Source organism: Plectropomus leopardus, chromosome 1, assembly GCF_026936395.1.
Source record: "Plectropomus leopardus strain MGB_pleo_1.0 chromosome 1, ASM2693639v1, whole genome shotgun sequence".
In the NCBI taxonomy this organism is placed as follows: Eukaryota; Metazoa; Chordata; class Actinopteri; order Perciformes; family Serranidae; genus Plectropomus; species Plectropomus leopardus.
The window spans coordinates 7,663,669-7,688,697 of NC_142176.1; the positions used below are offsets into that span (position 1 = coordinate 7,663,669).

General features: G+C 39.9%; 1 protein-coding gene across 3 annotated transcripts in view; it reads left to right on the forward strand.

Annotated features, from left to right (window-relative positions):
• Positions 1-23,307, forward strand: part of lrp4 (low density lipoprotein receptor-related protein 4) — a 152,304-nt gene extending 128,997 nt beyond the window's left edge. Inside the window, exons 17-39 of one of the 3 annotated variants that reach the window (XM_088069852.1) lie at positions 29-237; positions 467-548; positions 650-755; positions 1,437-1,638; positions 1,800-1,989; positions 4,016-4,147; positions 5,470-5,610; positions 6,341-6,427; positions 6,523-6,694; positions 6,992-7,154; positions 8,064-8,289; positions 8,878-9,181; positions 9,390-9,608; positions 10,389-10,523; positions 12,267-12,375; positions 12,676-12,868; positions 13,582-13,695; positions 14,127-14,232; positions 14,794-14,855; positions 15,826-15,913; positions 16,054-16,195; positions 16,435-16,496; positions 19,038-19,177. In XM_088069852.1, the coding sequence (XP_087925978.1) occupies positions 29-237; positions 467-548; positions 650-755; positions 1,437-1,638; positions 1,800-1,989; positions 4,016-4,147; positions 5,470-5,610; positions 6,341-6,427; positions 6,523-6,694; positions 6,992-7,154; positions 8,064-8,289; positions 8,878-9,181; positions 9,390-9,608; positions 10,389-10,523; positions 12,267-12,375; positions 12,676-12,868; positions 13,582-13,695; positions 14,127-14,232; positions 14,794-14,855; positions 15,826-15,913; positions 16,054-16,195; positions 16,435-16,476 (3,224 nt within the window). In that variant the 3' untranslated portion in view covers positions 16,477-16,496; positions 19,038-19,177. Of the gene's footprint in view, positions 1-28; positions 238-466; positions 549-649; positions 756-1,436; positions 1,639-1,799; positions 1,990-4,015; positions 4,148-5,469; positions 5,611-6,340; positions 6,428-6,522; positions 6,695-6,991; positions 7,155-8,063; positions 8,290-8,877; positions 9,182-9,389; positions 9,609-10,388; positions 10,524-12,266; positions 12,376-12,675; positions 12,869-13,581; positions 13,696-14,126; positions 14,233-14,793; positions 14,856-15,825; positions 15,914-16,053; positions 16,196-16,434; positions 16,497-19,037 lie in introns of all 3 variants that reach the window. The other 2 variants (XM_042490760.2, XM_088069824.1) reach the window with 2 other exon arrangements.
• The last annotated feature ends 1,722 nt before the right edge of the window (positions 23,308-25,029 follow it).

The following is a 25,029-nucleotide window of genomic DNA, read 5'->3' on the forward strand; positions in this document are numbered from 1 at the left end:
TGACAGAAGACCTTTGGTCTTTAATCAGGTCTTGACAAGTTCCTGCTTTTTGCCCGAAGGACGGACATCCGACGGATCAGCTTCGACACAGAGGACATGTCCGATGATGTCATCCCTCTGGCTGATGTGCGCAATGCCGTGGCTCTGGACTGGGACGCCAAAGATGGCTACATCTACTGGACGGACGTCACCACTGACTCCATCAACAGAGCGCTGTGGAACGGCACCAAGCAGGAGGTCAGTGGCATCTACAGTCTGACTCAACTCTGAAAGCTCTTCTTATCTGTTTTAGACTTATCAGAGGGAGCCGCAGAACTTAAGTTTGTGTTATACTGCCATCTACTGGGGCTGATGTGAAAGTGCAACAGCAATGCATGCTCTGTACAAGATAATGCGAATGTTCAGTTGAGTTTAGTTCAAACAAGAACTGAGCAGATTCAGATTTGCATTGCCCCTGTTTTCCCAGGTGGTGGTGGACACCAGTCTGGAGAGCCCAGCAGGTTTGGCAATTGACTGGGTGACCAACAAGCTCTACTGGACTGATGCTGGTAAACAGCTTCACTTTACACATTGTCACATAAAATCATGTTTGTGATTCTTTATGTGCTCTCTGATTTCAACCAGTTGCATCATCTCTTGGGTTTTTCAGGTACAGACCGTATCGAGGTTTCTAATGCTGATGGCAGCATGCGGACTGTCCTGATATGGGAGAACTTGGACCGGCCCAGGGACATTGTTGTTGATCCAGTCGGGGGGTGAGATGATCACAGGGTGTCTGAAAGTCCTTAAATGGTCTGAACATGCCTTAAATAGCCATTAAATGGTCCTAAATTTAAATTTGTGAGGTTTTATTATATAAAACATTTTATTTATTTTCGTTTATCCATCTTTTAATGTATTTTTGTTGAAAAGATTCTCACTTTTTGTGTGTGAAAGTCCACATTTCTGATGTTACAATATTTAAACCTAATACTGAACTAATCATATTCTTGCATAAAATCAACTTCTGCACCTTTGTACTTACTTACTTACTTACTTAATTCTTGAATAAGAAAAAGATGATTTTACAGTTGATTTAAAAATACCTTCTATAGGTCTTAAAAAGCATTAAAGTTAAGTGTCTGATACCTGTAAAGATGTTGAGAGAGGGTAGTTATTCGTACACTATGTAGGTGCAAGGCTATCAGAAAAGACAACATACATTAGGAAAAAAGTAATGCCTGCACACTTACTCCATGCCACACAAGTTAAATGAGGACATCGTTTCGATCTTCTCACGGTTGTTTTGACCTCCTGGCATGGAGTTAGTGTGAAGACTTTTTCCTCCTGATAACTGTAGACACCCAAAATTAAAAAGTTTTGAAAGTAATGTGTGAACATGAACTTTGCATGGCACTCTCAGTCCTTCTCATTCGTTCAATTTTTTTTTCTTGTAGTTTCATGTACTGGACCGACTGGGGTGCCAACCCAAAGATCGAGCGTGCAGGAATGGACGCCTCCAGTCGCATCGTCATCATCTCGTCAAACTTGACATGGCCCAACGGACTCGCCATTGACTACGAGACCAAACGGCTGTACTGGGCCGACGCTGGAATGAAGACTATTGAATTTGGCAACTTTGACGGTTCTGACCGACAGGTAGAGTTTTTTTATAACATAATGTGTTTAAGACATTTTTTTAAAATAATAATTTAAGGTATTTTGTTAGCAGTGATTTGAGGAACTGGTTTTTCTGTTTTTCTATTCATTCTGACTGTTTACAGATCTCACCAGAGCTCTGCTTCTGTTTTTGCTTACAGGTTCTGATTGGCAGCCAGCTGCCTCACCCCTTTGGCCTGACCGTACACCAGGACAAGCTGTACTGGACAGACTGGCAGTCCAAGAGCATCCAGAGTGCCGACAAGCTCACCGGCTTGGGTCGACACACACTGGCCGAAAACCTGGAGAATCTCATGGATATTCACATGTTCCACCGACATCGAGAGACAGGTCTGTGTGCGTCTATTTGCTCGATCAAGATTGAAATGTACGTATACAGAGCAGTCGGCAAGTCAGAGGGCGGTGACACATTGTTACTGTTTTGTCTCTGTGCTTCAACAGGGTGACTAAGTTTACATGCACACAATATTTCTATTTTGGCCCTTATATTTAAAAACGACAATATCAGAATCAGGTTTCTTTGTCATCTCCATAATACACACTGAATATACAGGGGAGATAAATACTGTTCTTCACAAATCAGGATGAGATTTACGCATAAAGACACATTTAAAATATATATAAAAATGTTAAAACAAATAAGCGTTACAATATTCGCTATTCAGTACTTAATATATTCTCAATATTCTGACTTAGTTGCTTGCATGGCTGATGAAAATGAATATTTCACCAACAAATGTTGGTGAAATATTCATTTTATGCTGTTTCTATGCAGCCATGCCTACTGTAATTAATGTAAAACACCCCCATGACTTATGAGCTGATAAATACTTGTGCATATCCAAAAACCTGTTAATATCCAAGATATTCAGAATGTGTTAAAGTAGGTGTGTTTGTTCTTCCAATCAGAAATGTCAGCTTTTCTTTTAGGCATGCATCTCTACTAAAACCTTGCAAACTGTTGTCTAGTTGGTTTGCATACAAGATATCCATGACAACACACCAATCTAACCCTAAACAGGCGACAAAGAATGCACCTACATCCTGAATAATGGTGGCATATCCTACATGTGTTAATCAGACAATGTTTTATTTGGAATAAGTTAAATGAATTATTCCAAACAGGATATGCTGTTTAAATGACCCGTATCAAATTCTGAATGTTGTCATTTTGGAATAATAGTGGAATATTAGAGTATGTAAATTTAGCCATTAAAATGAATTAAACAATGGCATTGGTTTTAAGTGCCGGCTGTAATTTGAGGAACTTTACATCCACATCAGATGGGCAGTGTAAGAACTCCAGCCATTTTTAGTAGATAATTATTGCTATCTGCTCAAGCTTGACTAATGGGCCTCCAGGGTTTTAAGCTATGGAGCAGCCTGTCCTGTTAGCATCAGCGTAAGCAGCCACTGTGCACAGCAGTAGAGGCTTATTCAGTAAGTCTGATTTTTTTTCCCATGTAGAAATAACCTTGTAGTTCTGTGCGGTACAAAACATCAATATAGGCCCAGAGTTATGTTACGGAAAACAATGTAAATGTAAATGTAAATGTCATTACTGGTGTAGATACTGAACATACAACATGTATGTTCAGGATAATTGGGACTATGTATATAAATAGCTTTTAGTCCTTCATTGTTCTTCCATAATAATTATAATAATAATACACTTAGTAATTAAAAAATAAATTAATTCATTATTGAAAAATAATTAATTTTACACACTGGATGCAGCTCAGAGTGCTTCACAAAAAATACTAAAGCAAAAAGACAACAATATTAGACAATGAAAGGACAGACGTCCAGAGACCAGTAAGAATTAAAAAAAGAGAAACTGAAAAAATGTGAATTACATAACATGTCAGTTCATTTCACACACACTTAAAATTTATATTCATCTTTTCTTTTCAAATCCAAAGTGCTGCACTACAGAGTTATAAAATAAAAAAATGAGTAATGTGTCCCTACACTTAACGTGTCCTGTCTGACTTGCGTTGCCTCTTGTGACGAAGGATGAAAATCTCTTCCTGTCACTTTCTGCTTTTCTGGGGTTTTTTTTGCCGTCTGTTCTCTGAGCTCAGATCTGGTCTCTGCTGACACTGAGAGGATTACAGGTAAACCGAACCCAGATCCCCGGCTGAGAGGCCAGAGAGCCTCGGGGGCTCATACCAAAGTGAAACCTCACTGATCTCACTGATGTGTGGGGCTTTCCCATGTTCCCTCAAGGGATGTTGTGCATTTCTGTTTTGTTTGCCTCAATATTTCCCATTCCCTTTCCATTCCTCGCCTCTAAGCTACACTGGAAAGTAGGACGGAGGGTGAGCCCAGTTGCTTTGTGTGTCTCCATCTGTAGTGCGTAACCCATGTGCGGTGAATAATGGAGGCTGCAGCCACCTCTGTCTGCTGGCTCCGGCTCCCAAAGCCTCCAGCTGTGCCTGTCCCACCGGGATCAACCTGCAGACGGATGGAAAAACCTGCACGCCGGGTACGAGACTTTGTCCTCAGTGTCAAAAATAATCCACTTTATTGTTGTTTGATTATTCACGTTTACAGTGATAACTTGATAACGAAAATGCTCATGATTTTCATTGTGTAGATTAACCAAAATACAAAGACATCCATTAAAAAAAAAAATGGGCTGTGATGAATCCTACATAGATTCTAACTTGTTTACCCCTGAGGCAACATTAAACCTAACCTGTGCCACTTTGCCACTCCCTTCCAAAGACCCTTTTTTATGTTAGGGGGGCAGGGGATCTTCAGGGCGAGATAGCAGGTCAACAGTATATGCAAAATAGGAGAGGCATACATCATCTACAAGCTGGAACCTGAAGATTAGTTTAAGATGCAGCTCAGTACTGTGTGTGTAGTCATAAATCTGTAGTAAATATTCAAACTATTAAAGTTTGGAGTGTATAAGGGGTCAGATAATGATGATGGAAGTATATAATGGTTCAATTATGTCTCATAATTTTTTTAAATTTTTTTTTTTTGTCAATTTTGGGGTTGATACCATTTGTTACCCAAATTTGGTATTACATATGTACCACATAAATATCTGTGTGGGTATGAACTTTTGACATTTGGAGATTTCTGTCATAGTCGCATTTTTTTTGGCGATCTGATAAGCAGCTCACAACATACCAAACCAGCCAAACCCTCTGAACGTCGAGGTCTCTATTTTGTGGCAGTAAGTTTCATGAGGCTCTGATTATCATAGAGGTCACAATAGGTCATTTTACACCAATTACACAGTTTCTATTAGGCTTATTGAATTCACAAGACTCTCAGCTTCACACTCAATCTCAGTTTATCCAATTCCAAGACTGTTTAACTTTTTTTAAAATAGCCATAACAAGCACATTTATAATCCATGTAAAAAGTTGGCATGTCTGTAAAAAGGTGACTCATGGGTACCCATAGAAACCATTTTTATTCAGATATCTTAATGTGAGAGGTCAAGGGACCCCTCTGAAAATGGCCAGTTTTTCAAAGGCAGTAATGTCGACCGAGGACACTGGCATCCTTGTGGGGTGGAAGAGGTTAATGTCAGCATCACTAAAGATGTGAGGCGAAATGTTATCCCAAAACATTCATTTTAAAAAGGAAAAAAAATTAACCGTTGATAAAATTCTTGAAAATATCTTTCACAAACCTGCAAATCATAGGAGAGAAAACTGAACCAAAACAGCTTAAAGTTCAAAGGGTTAATGTCACAAATCTTTGCTTTCAGGAAGATGAAAGCATGTCGGCCCCCTTTGTGTTCTCACTGCTCTAATGTGTGTGCTGATGTGTGCGTGTGTGCAGGAATGAACAGCTTCCTGATCTTTGCAAGGAGGACAGACATCAGGATGGTTTCTTTGGATATCCCCTACTTTGCTGATGTGGTTCTGGCCGTCAACAGCTCCATGAAAAACACCATCGCCATCGGAGTCGACCCCAAAGAAGGTTCGTACGCCTCCTCAAAGTTTCCGAACACCTGTTAGATGAGATGAGATGAGGGAAATTTGGCTTGGCAAAAGAGAGCCGCACATAGCTGAATGACAGTCAGTACATAAGAATCGTTAACCCTTTGAAACCAGAGCAAATCGACGTGATTTCTGTCAAAACCATTGGAAAAAGGCAATGATAAATAAAAGAGGAAATGACCCAGAATATAGCAAGAAATTAGTCAAAAAGACAAAATATTACCTAAAAATTGTTTCAAAAAACACACACAAATTATTTTTAAAAATTATATTAATTTTGTAACTTAATTTATATCTGTAATTATGATAATTATACATAACGTTTTTTCTACTTTTCCCCTAGAAATATTTCTCTAGCTTTTTAAAAATAATATCCTAAATCCACTATTATATTTCAATTTGTGAAACATTTCTTACTAAGTTGCTAAATGCCTTTTCCCCATATTTTAAAAAGAAATCACATCAATTTGCCCAGGTTTAAAAGGACAAACAATGTACAGTGGACAACATGGTCTTGGTCATGGTGCAATATTATGCCTTAATTTGGACACAAAAATTAAGGCACAATATTGCACATATCCCATAATAAATAAACCATACAATAAGACAGTAAATACTTTAAAAAGCGATAGAAACACATGATTGTAAGCCCATTTGTTTGTCTCTAATACGTGATGTAAGTCCTTACATGTACGTTGCGCCCCCTGCAGGAAAAGTCTACTGGTCTGACAGCACACTGAAGAAAATCAGCAGGTCAAACATCAACGGAAAAGAACAAGAAGACATCATATCTACAGGTGAGGAGGACAGCTCACATGTACGATGCTGCTTATCTCCACCTATTCAGAGTGTCATGAAGACCATTTTTCTCTCTTCCCGTCTCTCTCTGTAGGTTTGGTGACGACCGATGGCCTGGCGGTGGATGCTGTTGGCAGGAAGATCTACTGGACGGACACGGGAACCAACCGCATCGAGGCTGCCAACCTGGACGGCTCCATGAGGAAAGTTCTCGTCTGGCAAAGCCTGGACAGCCCTCGAGCCATCGCCCTCTACCATGAGATGGGGTGAGGCCGCTATAGCATAATAGCTTATTGATTTCAGATTATTGGGTGACCTCACACCATAAATTCACTTCAGTATTATATTTATTGTCATAAATCCTTTGTTTTAGCTCTCCAAAGAAGGGAAGGTCCAATGATTGTGTAGGATCTTGACTTTGTTTTCCAAACGACATGTGTAATATTTGCTGTTCCCATTACCCAGCATGCCCTCATTATTTCATCTCTTTTTTTCTACTCAGTTTTCTTACACTGTTTGACCTTTGACCTTTTTGTCTGTCTATTTCTCTGTCTCTTTTCCAGTTATATGTACTGGACAGACTGGGGCGAGCACGCTAAACTGGAGCGCTCAGCGATGGACGGATCAGACCGCGTGGTCCTTATCAGCAACAACCTGGGCTGGCCCAACGGCCTGGCCATCGACATGGCCGGCTCACAGTTACTGTGGGCCGACGCTCACACTGAGGTCAGCACCTGGTCTCTGTGTTTCTAATGACTCACAATGTTATTGAACCCAGAATTTAACTTTATTCTGCTGTTATAGTGATTATATATCACTCTGGGTCAATCTGAACCAGAGGGATGGTTAAAAGTGATAATGATAATCTATATCTGTGTAGCACTTTCTCAACAAGGGCTTGGTAGTGAGAAAAAAAACAACAGTATATGAAGTAAACTCAGGCCAGAATAGTGTTTGCATAGAGAGTTTGCATTTTAGCACTTGTTGTTCTCTCATCTTGGACGTCAGTGGGCCTTTTTTATGGGTTTTTGGTTAGAAACCTGAAAAAGGTCTGTAGTTAATACAAGCCGAAGAGACTTTCACATTTTGTTCTATGACATAAAATATGTCAGTAAATACCCCAATGGGATTGTTTTTAAGTGAAAAGTGGCTAAATAAGACTACAGGATGTCTTCACGCTGAACACAGCTTTACAGCCTTGTTTTGGTAGAGATGTTGAAGTCATGCAACATTGTAGTAGTTTATTCATAGCCTAATGTTAGCTTTTTTTCCTTTGGGCAATTGCAGTTATGGTTCATTTGTGACGATTATCTTGCAGAACAAAACATGTCCATTTCATGAACCAATGTAGAATACAATGGAAAAATTCCACAGGCTTTTTGACAAGGTAACCAGGGCGACTCTAACTTCCAGGTTGGCCTAAATTTGGTCTACATTTTTGGACTGTACAGAGACAAAGCTGTGAGATGGTGTACCAGTTTATTTGGAAACAAACATGATCATTGAAGTCTTTAGACATTAGTAAATTAAAGGTTAAATGGCTAAATGTTTAAAATGTAAATGCATTAGGATGAAAGGCATGAGACATTATGGAGTCGTGTTGGTAATCCCCCTCTTCTTTCTGGTCCTCTCCAGAGAATCGAGGCGGCTGACCTGAACGGGCAGAATCGCCGCACTCTGGTGACTCCAGTCCAGCACCCGTATGGTTTGACCCTGCTGGGCTCCCACATCTACTGGACAGATTGGCAGAGCCGCAGCATCCAGCGAGCTGACAAGAACACGGGTACAAACATCATCACGGTGCGAGCCAACCTGCCGGGCCTGATGGACATCCAGGCGGTGGACAGGGAGAGGCCACTGGGTGAGTCTGAGGACCATTAGTATAGCTCTTGAGTGAATAAAAAAATATTTGTGCTTGAAATAAGAAAGTGCCATGTTGTCATTTGACACAACAGCAGTTAGTTCACACTTATCTGTCTGATTTGGGCAGGTACAATTAAAATAGCCCTGCTGTCTCATGAAAACATAGTTTCATCTATTTATACTGCTCATTTCCTTGATTTCCATTACCAAGACAATATCTCTTGACCTGCTCTGCACAATGTTTTCTGTTTGTTTGTAACGTTTGCAGTTTCACAGCTGATCAAACAGCTTACTAGATTTCTCTGATTTGCTCAGTGGCCTTTGTTAGACTCTCACTAAAGCAATTCTTGTGGTTCTTGTGGATTTTTTTCCCTCCATCTCTATTTTTGGTATCCTTACATGATGATTCAAAATATAGCTTCTGTTGTTTGAATAATTTTCCGAGTAAGTGACAGTTAATTATATGTTGCATAGAAACAGTAAGGCACACCTGCACAGATTCTTGTGTGTGGTAAGTTGTTTTTTTTTTTGTTTTAAGTGCACCTGTGTCTCGTTGCATCACTCCTTCTGTCACTGTCCTCTTCAGGCTTTAATAAGTGTGGCAGGAGGAACGGGGGCTGCACCCACCTGTGCCTGCCTCGTCCCAACGGCACGTCCTGCGCCTGTCCCACTGGCATCCTGCTCAAAGGAGACGGTAGGTCATGCGATGACTCCCCGGAGTCCTACCTGCTCTTCTCCAACCGTGTCAGCGTTCGCAGAATCTCCCTCGACACCGACGACCACACCGACGTGCACGTGCCAGTGCCAGAGCTGCACAACGTCATCTCGCTGGACTACGACAGCGTGGACGGAAAACTTTACTACACTGATGTCACCCTGGATGTTATAAGGTGTGAAAACACAATACATGCAAACTTTTAGTTTGAATTTATGTTTTAGCTTTCATTATATTAAAATATGATTTTGTAGTTATTTGTATTAATCAAGGTCAGTCGTCTAGAGATGTTGAAATACAGTTGACAGAGGAAACAAGTACAGATCCTGGATAAAGTTTGCCTTTGTTTAATTGTTGCTTTACTCCTCATTTTGTTCCTTTAGGCGTTCAAACCTGGACGGCAGTGGCATGGAGACGGTGATCAGTCAGGGTCTGAAGACCACAGATGGGCTGGCTGTAGACTGGGTGGCCAGGAACATGTACTGGACTGACACCGGGCGCAACACCATCGAGGTGGCCCGCCTGGATGGAACGAGCCGCAAAGTCCTGGTCAACAACAGCTTAGATGAACCCCGAGCCATCGCAGTGTTCCCGAGCAAAGGGTAAGAGAGACATGGTTAACTGGGCTTCAGTCTCAAATTAAAATTTAGGTTTTGAAGCAAGAAATTTCTTGAGCATTTTTACTTTTTGTGGTGCTGTTAAAATGTGTCTCAAAGCCAGATCATGAACTATGCGGAAATGAATGAATGAATGAATGAATCATTATTTTGAACATGTGAAAAACAAAAGAAAACTCTTAAATAAAAGAAAACAAGCCTTACGGCCAAGTAGTGTTGTAGTCAGGACCATACTAACCGAGACCAAGACCTGACTGAGACCAGAGTGTGTGTCAAGACCGAGACAAGACCAAGACCAAAGCAGGGTGAGACTGAGTCAAGACATGAGACAAGGCCGACTCAAAATGTGTCAATGAGACAAGACCAACACCCTCTAAAACCGATCTCGAGTACTACAACACTACAGCCAAGTGCAATGAACAAAAACAAAAAAATGAAAAAGAAGGCCTGTGCAAACCTGCATGTCAATCTCTATATATAAATACTCAAGCCAGTTAAACTCAGATATCACATGTTGGAAAAGGAGTAGGAAGAAGTACAGCCTTATTTATTCCTACCCCAATATATACATTCACATTCTATCTAAACAACTTCCCAAATTTTATATACAACCTGCTACCATATGGACCACTGTTTCAGTTTTTGAACACTAGAAAAAGTGGAATATTAGCATGAAGCAGGAAAGTTTCACATGGTTGCAGATACTTTTTTTAAAAAAACTTTGTACAATAGAAAGTCTCCTCATGTCTCCCCTCGTCTCTGCAGGTTCCTGTTCTGGACTGACTGGGGTCACATTGCAAAGATTGAGCGATCTCACCTGGACGGCTCGGACCGAAAAGTTCTGATCAATACGGACCTGGGCTGGCCCAACGGTCTCACACTGGACTACGACACACGAAGGTCAGAGAGAGAAACATGTCTGTGCAAGGAGATACTGTACCCATCTGGGTTTTTTTTTTGCACGCTCATCATTAAAGTTTGATATGATACAGAGGAGTTGAGTTTGGGCTGCTGAAAGTTGAGCCTTCTCAGGTCATTTCGAGCTAGAAGATAAAACTTTTGATACAGGAAACAGTGCAACCTTTTTCCCACAAGTGGTCACAAAAAAAGCAGCTGTACCTCCACTTTTCATTTATCCCACAGGTTTTGTTTTTCCGGTGTGTATATAGAAGGGCTTGCCCTGAATATTGAACTACTTGGATATTCATTCATTGGATAGGTATTTAGTTTTCAATTTTGGGAGTCTTTTTTTTTTCTCCTCCTTGTCAGGCGTTGACTTAGAATCAAAGTCTGTTATTATGTGCATTTATAGAGGTCTTTAATTTAACTATGATAACAAAAATGATCACAAGCTATTGTTATGTCACTAAAAGTGCATAGGACCTTCTTCATGCATAAAACACACCAAATATTTGAATTTTTTTTCTGATTAGCAAAATTGATACAAACAGAAAAACGCAGAATAAGAAAATCCTTTAAAAAAATATAATTCTCTTTTTATTGGTTTATGTGAATGTACAAAAACACAATTCACAACCAGATAAACATCAATAATGTAAAAAGGGAAATAAATAAATAAATAGATAAATAAAGAAATTAAATAAACAGATAGAGAAATGGATAGAAAATAGAATAAAATAAAATGCATGAATCGAAATTCATGTGTTGTAGCACTATGCTGTCCATCTCAGATGAGGAAGGAGAAATGTTCAGTCAAATCCTCACCAAGTCAAGTTCCACCTGTTAAAGTCTGAGTATTGTTTAAAACATTATGATACTAGTACCCTTATAGAGATACTGATCCTGAAAAAGTACTTAATTCGATACTCATAATGTGAACTGAATGATTTATAGTATAGTGTAAGCCATAGTTTTTTGTCACATTACAGCATGCTGAACTGCTTACTCTGTTAACCTCTTTGAAACCAGGGAATTGGTCTGATTTCTCTCAAAAACACTGAAGGAAGGAAATGAGCAACTTAAGAAAAGATGACCCAGAAATTAGCCAAAAAAAGTACAAGAAAATTACCTTAAAATATAAAATAATAAGGATTAAAAGAAAAAAACAAACAGGAAAGTAAAAAACAAAACGAACAAACAGTGAAATAACCTGAAAAAAAACTGCTAAAATAATTAGCATTATTCTATAAAATTAATGCTTATTATGATAATTAGAAATATTATTCTCTGGAATTTTTTTGCTAGCTTTCTTAAGATTAAATTTCCAAATTATTTCTATTCATTTCTTGCAATTTTGGGGACATTTCTTATACAGTTGTTCATTGCCTTGTTTCCTACTTTTTTGAAAGAGATTAAACCAACTTGCTCAGGGTTCAGAGGTTTAAATACTTGTGGACGGTGTCTAAATGCAGCACATAGAAAGGGTTAAATACACTGTGTTACCAGACTCCTGCTGCAAAAAGGATCATATGCAGGTATTGTTTGACTGGAGACATTTCGATACTACTTGGTACTATTTTTTTTTAGGTCGATGCCTAAGTGTTTCAAGTACCAATCAGTCAGCCCTTGTGTGTGGCTCTACAGCCTCACGGGTGTTGAACTCCTGTTTTACAGCAGTCACAGGACATGAATAGTGTATTTACAGACTGAGGTGTGTTTATGAAGCTGTGATGTTTTCTGCAGGATCTTCTGGGTGGACGCCCACTTGGACAGAATCGAGAGTTCGGACCTGAACGGGAAACTGCGTCAGGTCCTCGTCAGCCCCGTGTCCCACCCGTTCGCCCTCACACAGGTACCCCCCACCCCGCCCCCTCACCCTCAGCTGTCAATCACTGGGCTGACCCCTTCCTCTTGGCTGCCTCCTCCACTCACCTGCTCTCTTTCACTCATCGGCTCACCGTGTGACTCCCACTGGTCGTCTCTCCGTCCTCCCACTCATGCTGAACTCATTCGACTTAACCATTTCTTCTACTTCTCTTCCACTCTGACCCTCATTTTTCTTCCTCCCCTTTCCCTTCCCTTTCTTCCTCCCATCCCCCTTCTCCTTGTCTGTGTTTTTCCTCTCCTCTCTTCTTCTCCCTCGTTTCCCCAGTTGAAGCCGGTGTCCTCCCCTCTAACTCCTTTCTCCCGACTCTCGCAGCAAGACCGCTGGATCTACTGGACGGACTGGCAGACTAAGTCCATCCAGCGAGTGGACAAACACACGGGCCGTAACAAGGAAACCGTGCTGGCCAACGTGGAGGGCCTCATGGACATTATAGTGGTATCACCTCACAGGCAGACAGGTAAGGAGGCTTTTATTCTGACACCTCCTGCTGACAGCAAGACTTTAAACACCTTGATTTGTTTATCTGTGCGGTCTCTGATGCTGTGTTTTATTTAAAAAACACAGCATTTGGTTGGATGAAACATATGATTTCAAGTCATCACCTTGGGCTCTGGGAAACTACACAGCGCATGTTTTCCTATTTTTTACATTTTATTGTCAAAACAGTCAATTAATTGAGAAAATAATGGGCAGATTAATCAATAATTAAAATAATTGTGAGATAGATTAGCCTTTGCTTCTCTGTCTCCCAGAAAAAAAACACTTTAATTAGTAGTCAAATGGATTTACAAGAAGCTTTTTCAGTACCTTTCCTCTGGCCTGATTATGATTACTGTGGCAGGGGTTGTCGAAACAAATCTGATTGCAGTCGCTCTAATGTTAATTAGCTGAACATGGATTTATTTGAGCATCTTTTAATGTCAGTTGATAAATGGAAAAAAGTATTTTACTTCATGTAGCCTCTGGTAATGAGTCTGAGCTGTTTATTATTTTGTAACAAATTACATCACAGTTCTCTTTAAAAAAGCTTGGACCTTCATTTTCCAGCATCGACGTTCACGTCTCATCATTATCACCCCCTGAAATGAACCACAGTAAAGGAGGAGACTATCCCTGATTGCAAATAAGCCACTCAGGCTGTCTGTGAATATTCCCCCTCCTGTCATTCAGGTACAAATCTCTGCGGGGTGAATAACGGCGGCTGCACTCACCTCTGCTTCGCCAAGACCAACAGTTTCGTGTGCGCCTGCCCTGATGAACCAGACGGGCGACCCTGCTCCACCAGTGAGTGACCTCTGTCATTGTGCAGTGTGACTGTTGTATGGGCTGACTTTCCCACACATCTTCATGGACAGTTTCAAAATGTTTCAATGACTTTTCCATGACCCACAGTCATGTTTTGGGTTTTTTTTTACCATCACACGTTTCTTCATTTTCTCCCTGTGTTCAATATCTCCTTTCATATATGACAGCTAGATGAAATTACATTTGAATTAAGTTTAAATCTAATATTTTTAAACATACCAGGCAAGGTGGAACATATTATATATTATTGATCCTTAAAACGTCATGATAAACTTTGAAGTTTTGTCCCTCAAAATGTTTGTGGGAACCCTGAACATTTCTAAAAAGTAACCAAAATTACAAAAAAAATTACAAAATCAGCAGTATGTTCCAGCACACTCAGGTTCTAATGTGCATCATGTGTTTATCAGTTTCAGGTTACATCCCCACCTCTCCTACCAGAGGAACCAGCAGCACTCCTGTCCCCAAAATCCCCAAAGCTCCAACAGACAATCCACATGGACGCTCAGCAGTCAAGTACGTCTGTTTGTTCATTTAATTACACAAAAGCTCCTTTTTGAAGTGAATAGATACTTTTATTGTTCCAAAATGTAATTAATAATCTGTTCAGTGTTTCTCAGTCTACTTTCAGATTGTCTGTCTGAGAAACGCAGTAGTACACTTGTACTTCTGTCAAGTTTGTTGTCATTATTGCCTTAAAATTCCACGCATGACTTTTGTTTTTAAAACAGTTTTATATCAGCATGTTGTCCGCACAACATCGAATTTAAAGAATTACCATGTGAGAAATAGCAATAATGGTAGAAGTGAAGTTGCTTGTTGTTGCTCAAAAGAAATATCGAGTGTTCTCAAGCCTTTTATAGAGGTTGGAGAATTATCTTATCCCACAGAGGAGTGTTACGTCATTTTTTATGTTCAACAGAATGCACAATGAGATTTTCAATCAGCGGTAATACTACAGACTCTTCCCAAAGGCCCTACAAAGAGTTATCTGCAGAAAAAACTAACTTTCGACTTCATACAGCTGATTTAAAGAAAAGTAGTCTCTTAAGCTGAGTTTGTCTGATTTTTTTACAGCTGCACTGACAAGAACCTGAATGTAGAAGGCTGCTCGAACAATGTGGTGACGGCTCCTCACGGTCAGTACACAAGAAAGGTCTCTCTTCATCAGTTTGCACACAGTCTGATCCAGGTCTGATGCTTGGGAAATTCCAGTTTTCCATGTCACCCACAGTCAAAAGAGAAAGCCATGTGTAAACGTCATGTGTTAGGTACAGAGACTGCTCCTGGATGTGTGTTTAGCTGAAAATGATGTCTAGCTCTATGAGAAGCGCAGAAGTACACCTTTCTGCAGCCTGTATCTTGTTTATTTAATTAATACAAACAGGAAAGTAAAACTGAAATATTCTGATTACCCCTGCTTTCAGTTTAGCTTTGCTACTGCCAACAGTTGTTACTGTTATCCACTTGTAAATATCATTCAAATCAACGACCAGGCAATTACAACTGGGAAACTATGTTTTTGGACGGAGGCATTATGTTTTCAGGTGTTCTATCTATCCATTCTTCTGAACACAATATCTCAAGAATATTTGGCTCATTGATGAACAAGAGATTTTGGTGGTCAAAGGATCTTCAAATTTGGCAAAAATTTCCACTTTAAGGCAAGGATGCACTCATTCAAATTTTTGTAGTCAAAGGTCAAGGGCACCCTGACCCCATGTGTTGCATTTTTGTGAACCAATATCTTCAGAACCTCATGAGGAAATGTCCTCAAATTTGGCAGAAACGACCTGGACTCAACGATGAACATGAACTTTTGGTTATCATAGGTTGAGTTCACTTGCCAGCATCTCATCCCATGAATGTGTCATCTCAAGAACACCTTGAGGGAATTTCATCAAATCTGGCACAAACGTCCACTTTGAGTCAGTGATGAATTCATTAGAATTTGGTGGTCAGAGGTCACACCTCCAGACCTACCCCTGTACTTAGATTAAACAGTATTTGTAAACACAGCCAACCACTGCATTTAATAAGTAATGTCCTCTCCTTCTGTTTTTTCTCTGTCATGGCCCCAGTCTCTAACATTTACACCATTTGTTGTAGGAGAGGGACTTCATATCAGCTACGTGATTGGTGGAGTTCTTACCATCCTGGCCATACTGATCCTCATTGCTGCTTTGATTATCTACAGGTCAGTCCTCTGTTCAACACTTTTTATTTTCCTACTCTATGGTCCTAAACAAAGAATAAAGTACCTAACATTTCCCACACAGTGGATAGTTTAATTTATGAAGCTATGTGCTTTTTTCTTCCTTTTTTTTCGATTGACAGACATAAAAAGTCAAAGTTTGCTGACCCAGGAGTGAGCAACCTGACCTACAGCAATCCCTCGTATCGGACGTCCACACAAGAGGTCAAAATCGAGGCGTCGCAGAAGCCTCCAATATACAACCAACTTCGATATAAGAAAGAGGTAACAACAGTCTGGACGCTGATGTGAAAATGTTTGTGTTTAATATATGAATGGATTTAAGGTGAATCCATGATGAGTCCATAGAATGATGATCCCAGACTATGGAGGCGTACGGATGGTAACCACGGAGACAAATGACCTTACTGTTTGTCTGATTGATTGTGTTGAAATATTATAACATGTCACACAAGCAGGTTACAGGCACCAGCGCTCATCTCTTTTCTCTCTCCTCACTGCAGCTCTCTCATCCCTACAACTCCCTCTCTCCCTTTATCTTTTGACCCACTTGTCCCGTGGAGAGGTAGCTACACAGCATGGAGGAGTTGCGTCCTCTGCTGCTTCTCTTTTTTCCTTCACTTCCTCTGTCTTTCACTGCATGCAACCTGCTGTCCCAAACAGTTTCTCTCTTTGCTGCAGTTTCAGAGCTCTGCGATCAGAAGCATGTCGTGTTTATACTACTGATAGTTTTGTGTGAAACTGACATTTTAGCCGGCAAGGAGTCTATACGTGTGGATAAATTTGTTGTTGATGTAGGTGCTATATGTCGTCATCTAATATTATTTTAACATTCTCAAATTAACAGTGAAGCCTTGAAATGACTAATAACAACTAACAGTGCAGGCAGTTGGTTGCCTTAAAGAGGCAGGCGCTAAAGCCGAGCGTTTCTGACAGAGCGTGAATACAAGCGTTTCAGCACAAACAGTATGAGTCAAAAAACATTATTTTTATGGCGCGGCTCCAGGGATAGCCGCGGCCAGAGGACTGATGTTTTCGGGTTGCCTGTCCATTCGTCCCATTCTCATGAACCCAATGTCTTAAGAATGCCTTGAGGGAATTTCTTCAAATTTGGCACAAACATTTTCTTGGACTCAAATATGGACTGATTAGATTTATGGAGGTCAAAGGTCAAGGTCACTAACCTTGTCTTTCTCAGTTTTTTGAACTCAATTCTCAAGAACACCTCAAGGGAGTTTTTTTCTAATTTGACACAGATGTTCACTCTGACTCAAGAAGGATTTGATTTTTTTTTTTTTTTTTTTTTTTAGGATTTTTTTTGGCCAGTTGTGTCTTTCATTGATAGAACAGTCTGAAGCGTGAAAGGGAAAGAGAGAGAGGGGGTGACATGCAGCAAAAGGCCGAAGCCGGAATCAAATCTGCCGCTGCGGCAAGGACACAACCTCTGTACATGGAGCGCCTGCTCTATCCACTGAGCCACCGGGCACCCCAATTTGATTATATTTTGATGTTCACAAGTCAAAGGTCAAAGTCCATGTTTACTTGCATTCATCTCATCCTTGTGAATACGATATCTCAAGAACACTTTGAGGGAATCACTTCAAATTTGGCACAAAGTTCACTTGGACTCAACTATAAACTGATTGGAATTTGATGGTCGCAGGTCAATTTGTCAACGTCACATAAAAAATGTTTTTTACACATTTTAAACTTGATAAAAATGTATATGCTAAAATTGCTGCCAGCATGTAAACATGTTCTAGTAGAAACCCAAAATACAACTATCAACCTAAAAATTAGCATAGTATGTCTGCTTTGAAATCATCACTACATTTCTAATAAACTGTGTAAGTTCCCTTTGCAGGTAAAATGTTGCTATTTGTCAAAAGAGAGAAAACATTAGAAGAATTTCTGCTTTTTTTGCTTTATACATCATTATATGCTATGTTTATAAGGCCAAATCCATTTCCAGTTCTCTGTTTATTGCAACTCATTGCACCAGCTGTTGAAAAAATCCTGGAAATACTGGAAACTTTCTGGCTGGGCTGCTTGTAGGCTGTTTTTACATAAAAGCAGCAGTTTCAGGCAAGATCACTGCTTTTGGTCATTTTGCTTCTGTTTCAACAGGTTTGCCGCACCTACTTTATGTGTTTTTTCATGCTGGAGATGAAGAGAGACTGTTCAAATTATTCCTGCTACGACAGACTGAATAATTTGTCCACGAGTGTTGTACGCAGTAGCTCTGTAGCATAATTCCATTTGCTCTGGACGAAATAACCTCATCTCCCTGTTTTAAAGCAATCCAGTGGATTTCACTCCAGATGACACAGGCTGGCAGCCTGCTGTTCATGGTAATTACAGGTTATACCTGTAGCATCTTAATCTGAAAATGAAAATCTAACTCCAAAAGAAAGCACAGCATCACTACAAGGAGCCAACTTGCTGTGCATGGGTTTTGTTTGAAGGTGACATTTTGTTCTGGAGTGTTGTGCAGTTGGTTGCTAATTAATCCTTAAAGGGAAATCCACCTTTGACACGATGAACTTCTCAAGTTTTCTGATGTTATAAATTAAGGAAGAGGAAAAGTAAAGGTAGGAAGGAAGGAAGAAAGAGCAAAGCGGGAACGACAAGAGAGAAAGAAAGGAAGGATTGAAAAAAGAGAAATGAAAGAAGGAAGAAAGAAAGACGAAGGAAGGAAAAAAATATTTTAAAACGAGTTAGAGAAAACAGAGTGAAAATAAAATCAGAAATAAGGGCGACAGGAAGAAATACAGTTGGGAAAGAAAGAACGAAAGAGGAAGGAAGGAATGGAGGGAAAATAGAAACTAAGAGGGAGAAAGAGAATACGAGAGGAAAACGAAAAGAAAGAGAAAGGAAGGAAGGACGAAAAAGAGAGGGAGCAACAGGAAGAACAAAGAAACAGCAAAAGATACACAAAGGAAACAAAGAGAAAGAGAGAGCAAAAAAGAAAGAGACAGGAAGGATGAAAGAAAGAGCAAGAGTGAAAAGGAAGGCAGGAAAACGAGTACCTGAAGGTGGATCTTCCCTTTAAACGGCTCCTACAGAAGCCGCCGCTCTGACTAACTCTCCGTCTCTCGTTGTCCAGGGGGGAGTGGACGGAGGCTACACCAAGGAGAAGATCCGCATCGTGGAGGGCGTGTGTCTCCTGTCCAATGAGGAGCTTTACTGGGACGACCTAAAACAGATCAAGCCGTCCCGAGGCGGCTTGCACACCTGCATGCGCACAGACACCGTGTCCCTGCAGGCCAGCAGCGCCTCGCTAGACGATGGCGAGACGGAGCAGCTCCTCCAGGAGGAAGCGTCCGAATGCTCCTCCATAACCACCTTGACCCCTTCAGCCATCACCCCGCAGCGTCACGCCCAGCACAGCCTCCCCGACACCGGCTGGGTCTCCACGCGCAAGCCCTCCACTGAGAGCGAAGTGTGAGGAAGGCCCCCTCGCCCTCCGTGCTTTATCCCAACTTCCATTACCTGATACACACCTGTATTTATAGCTGGTACAAACACACAAAGATAAATAGATACAAAAACAGTTGTATACGTAGAGTAACGGTACGAATGGTTAGACACAGCTAAGCTCCTGCAAACACAACTCCTGTCTCTGAAACTGGGGCTCCGTCCTACTTGTGCACACACACACACACACACACACACACACACACGTGCAGTACAGTCCTCCAACAGTACCCTCAGTGCTACTGCCTTTAGGCGAAATCATAAACTAATGAGCATGCTTGAATAAGAAAGCAAAGGACTCTGGGGAGGAAGTGAACAGAGACACAAGCGTTACCCTTTTTAAAGGATGCAGACTCTCGATGTGACAAACGCTTCTCTGTGTACAACTTTATTTTTTGTGAACTTTTTTTTTTTGGACGAAGCTAGAACGACATACTCCCCGGACGATGTAACCACGATGCTCTCTCTAATGCCACTCATGTCTTTATGAACTCTATTTATGAACGTTTTTTGTACTTTGTGGAGTGCTGACTTTCCGAAAAATGGCGAGAGTGTTGTGCCGCAGGACCCGGGTATTCAAGAGTTGTATTTATGACAGTGCCAAAGGGTGGGACTTCACAGAGTCTCCATGCTTCTTTCAGCATTTACACTTCAATAGAAATGTATTTTAGTTTCGGGATGTTTGTTTTGACTTTATCGACTTGCCCTCACCCTTCTGATTCTTTATTTTACAGCCTCCATCAGGTCAAGCAAGGACTTTCCGTATGTAGATGGTACTCTCAGTTGGTCGCAGAAGTCCAGTTCATTATTTGCGAAAGTAACCTCAAGTTAGTTTTTTTTCAAGATGCAATTCAACCATTGCTGATCCTCGGGCATAGCAGAGGAAGCCACGATGAAGTAACAGCCTAAGTGCCAAACATTTTGTTCTTTTTCCTCCTTCAGCTGTTTAATTATTTCACTCAGAGGGTTTAAAGTGTTGTTGACATTTTTTTTTTTACTTGGCCACTCAGATCACAGAAAGACATGTTTTTTCAGACATGTACCACTGGAGCTACTCAGCCATGCAGATAGCTGTGTTTTCATTTATCCAGGTGTTAGACATAGCCTACTTGATGCATCTGTCCTAAACAATAGACTACTTTACCAATCCAATCTCCCACTGAGTGTATCTTTTATTCTTCTTTTGAAAAAAAAATAAGGATAAATGATACACAACAGTGGCTCTCGACTTTTTTTTTTTTTGTGTCAGGCACCCCTAAATTGATCCACATTAGGTCATGGACCATCTGAAAATATTTTGGTTGTTCAGACTGATTTAATTGTCAACTAGGGATGTCAACGGTTAATTGGTTAACTGCCAAAAATATTATTCACTGCTTATGCATGTTGGTCTATAGGTTAATTTTTCTACCCTTCAGTTTGTGGACTGCACCCCACCTGAGTCCGGTGGTAACTAGCTAGCTGTGCCACTCGTTTGGTGATTACTGGTTGTAACGCCATCCTGACCCATCAGTGTTGCCGTGGAAACATTGTACACACTCTCCAGCCCCCCCCCCACCCCAGGTCGCCTTGCTGAGTAAAGCAGCTCAAGGTTGCACAACAACTCCCTTTGGCATTGTTAACTATATCAGCACAGCTACTGGTGCTACCATAATAAACAAAGCTAAAGGGGTTGTATGGTTTGAAATGAGGCTGCATACTCACCGGGACTACCTAGAGTGAAATCAGAGGGTCGCCACTACGTGCTGCAGCAATGCCGTCCTGTTACAAGGTTGGCGTTTCTAACAGTAACCTTGTGTGAGCTCCCACCCAACTGGGTAGTGCGAAGTACAGAGGGGAAGAGGTTAACATTAACTAACCAGTGGAGAACGGAGGCTGAGCAGTGGGCATGTTTCCACATGTTGACGCAGCTAGCTGGCTGTTCGTCAGCGAAGCCAACAGAAAATAAAATAAAAGGGACGACATTTATACAAAAAAATCATTCAAATTTCACCACCTAGAAATGGATGAGCGAGCTAATGTGGTGCTGAAGCTCACTGAGTCAGTGGAGCACCGGACTAAAGAGAATGGCTTCTTATATTTCACCTCATTTTGCTTTTTTTTCCCTTGAAAATTAACCAGTTACTGGTTAATTGTTGTTGGGCTATCAAAAGCAAAATTAACCAAAACTGTCAACTCCATTCAATGATAACATGGAGGAAGAAAAACTTAAAATGACAATAGTGACTCTTATGACTCTTACTCACACTGAACTCAATTTTTTTGTGATTTAAATAGCAAAAATAGACCATGAATAGACTATTTTTCTGGGGACACCCCGGGTATACCGTCAATAACCCCTGGGGGTCCCCTGTTTGAGAACTCCTGATAAACAGCACTTATTATTAGAATTTTAAGGTCTTTTTGGGTTTTTTTTTCTCAGCCGGCATGTATTATACATCATTATCACCAACGTTCCTTTATCCATGTTATGTACCCACATTTTCTTTTAAATGCCATCTCTCCAACGAATTAACTATCATCGCAGCTGCCTAAAAATATAAAGGCCAAGATTTGTTGCCCCCCCCCCGTCCTTTCTCATACATCCCACAACAGTCTTAGGCCTGTTTGAAATTGTGTCATTTTTTTAAAGGCTGCTGCGAAAAAAAAGTCAGAATTACAACAATATTATGACATATTATTATTGTTTTAAACATGACCCCCTGTTTTAACAAACTGACTAATCTGAACAAGGTAATGTTGCAAAAGGTTATGATGTAGGGTTAGACTTTTTAGATATTTGCGTCACTGCAAATGTCAGTTTGAGTTATTTTACATTTGAAACAAAATCGTCTAAGTTTCATTTTGGCTGTCTGTTGTTTTGGGGTTGCTTCAAGTTTGTGGCACACATAACCTAAAGTATCTGCATGGCCGAGTGCTACCAGAGGTAAACGAGAACATTTGTTCTTTTTATAATTTGAGTTTCGATCCATCAGCTCTAAATCTGTAATGCAAAGGTGCAGTATCTGCCACAGTACAGTATAACAGAGGAACACTGTGCATGTCTGACCCCATCAGACTGTGAGGGTTATAGTTTAGAAATGAATCACTGACAACGTACTGAAAAATGAATTTAACACACGTAAAGATAAAATGCATTGCTTTAACTTTAGAGTACCATTCTGTCTGTTGTTGAAATATGGAACAAGGAAATACTATATTGCTATATTGACAAATATATCAGTTAGACTTTATAGAACCATGTATTTTGAAGTATGTGCTACAAGCTCAGCAACTTGCTGATTTGCTGCTAGATGAAGCACTGAGGCCAATGAAAGAGGGTCTTGGCAGCTACATAACTACGGTCTCTGACGGTTGGTTGACGGTAAGCCCACGGAGCATCACAGCGACCCAGTAACCAATCATCCCGGCTCACAGTCCCTCCAACTCTGCTGCAGGAATGCTAAAACTGTACAGATTTTATCATGCGGATATAAGCAAACATTTCTGTTGAAGATATTGTGTTGATTAAGTTGTATAGTCTTTTGTACAAAGGGATTTCATGACCGTTTTTAGACTTGTATTAATTTTACTCACTGGAGAAGAACAATTTTTTTTGTTTTTGTTTTTGCTGGAATATTATTTTAACCACTGTGTTTCCAAGCCTTGTAAATGATAGGGAAGATGCCAGTTATTTAATAGTGCTCTTTTATCTTATGAAATACTGGTCGCGTATAGCTGTTGTAAAGTTAACAAAAAGAGGTATTTATGATTTCTGTTTGGTTGTCACTTGATGTGTAAATATGAAAAAGACTGTATATGTATTTCCATGGCAGTACTAACAAGCTGTGTTGTGTGATATAGTGAATGATCCCTTTGCTATCTTTTAATATAAAATTGCATTTGCATTTCAATGAAAACCTTTGGCTCACTCATCTGTGCACTTATTGCTGCAAATGCCTTCCTCATCAGACACAATCATCGTATGGCAATAAAGGGAAATCAGATGTCTGCTTCTGCAGATAATTGCAGACATAACAATGGGAGCAAAGATGTAATCAGAGTATCAGGGTTTCTGAGGCATGAAGCCAAGTCAGCCAACTTAGAGCAACAAAGGACAGATCCCTCCTCCAGGACAAACAGAAGATAGTTGTAATACGTGTAGAGAATACAAAGTAGCATTAGTTAAATTACATGATTAAATAAACCAAGTACATAAGTTTTTATATCAAGTAAATATTAAGTGTTTCAGGCAGAGTGTTGCAGTGACTAGAGTGAATAATGTGAATCAAAGAAATTATCAGGCTACTTCCAGGTCTCACCAAGAGCCAGTGGGACTTTGACCAAAAATCCAACTCTGCTCCACAAATATCTGGAAAGAGGTCAGACTCCACAAACACAAAAAAACAGAAAAATATTCACATAAGAGGGAAAAAGGTGCGAAACAAAACAAAGCAGTCAACTGCAGACAACACGCTCTTTAGGCATTTTTGCATAATCTGTGCTAATCATAGTCAGAAAATATGTCTGTTAACTAATATAAACAAGCTTTAACCTGCATCAGGAGACATCAATAACTAGAAATAAAGATATAACACCATGAGTTTTTACAAGATTAATGGACACCATATGGGGGCACTATTAATCTTTGGCTACCTCACCTAACTCGTGAGCAACTGTTGGTGGGTTTCACTGGGACATCATCAGGAATACAATTACATTTATTTGCTTTAATGGCATATTTAAGATATGTGTGCGGGCCATTTTGTAACAATGTCCATATCTGACAGCAGCCATGGTGACCTTTGGACAGTTGAGGTGTTTTAATTTATTCATTAATTTATCTTTTGGATTTTTACTAATATTGTGTAGAACAAGTATGGGAAAATTACATTCACTAAGTTCAGGAAGGTTCAAAAAGATTTGCCAAAGTGAACAATTGCAGGCCATAGGAAAAAAAATGTAAACATCTCGCAAAACAAGATTATTATTATTGTTTATTAATTTGTTTGTTTATTTATTACAAAATAAGTGCTTTAAACTGTAAGTTTCTAATGGAAATGCAATTAAATATTAATGATGGTGATAATAGTAATACTATTAATAATAATAATGTAATGCACAAGTGTAACTACAAATCTGTCTCAGTTATCTGATACAGTGGAGAAAAATGTTTGAAAATATATACATTTTTTATTTTTTATTCATTTTACATACAGTTTGAATTAATTTAAGAGAAAACAAATTTGGCAGACGATTTCAGGAGTTTGCTCTTTTGTGTTATTTATTTATTTATTTATTTATTTAGCCAGACATAGAATTGCATTTCAATAGAGTTCATCAAATCCGTTTTTCAAGAACATAGTTCAGTCTCAGGGTGATCTACTGAGTGTCAGCAATCAGATTTTACAAATATCTATATTTCCATTTTATTCAAACTGGAATATTGGAAATATGGTATAAAATAAGTAATGTAAAAGAAGATTATAAAAACTTTTTAAAAAACTAAATTCATTTGATTTTCTGACCGCAACACTGGGCAGAAGCGAGTGTGGTCATGTGACAAATATACAACTTTTCATTGGTGGTTCAAAGTTTCCACTGTCCAATCAACGCTCACCGTCGTCCCTTTGGGCCAATCA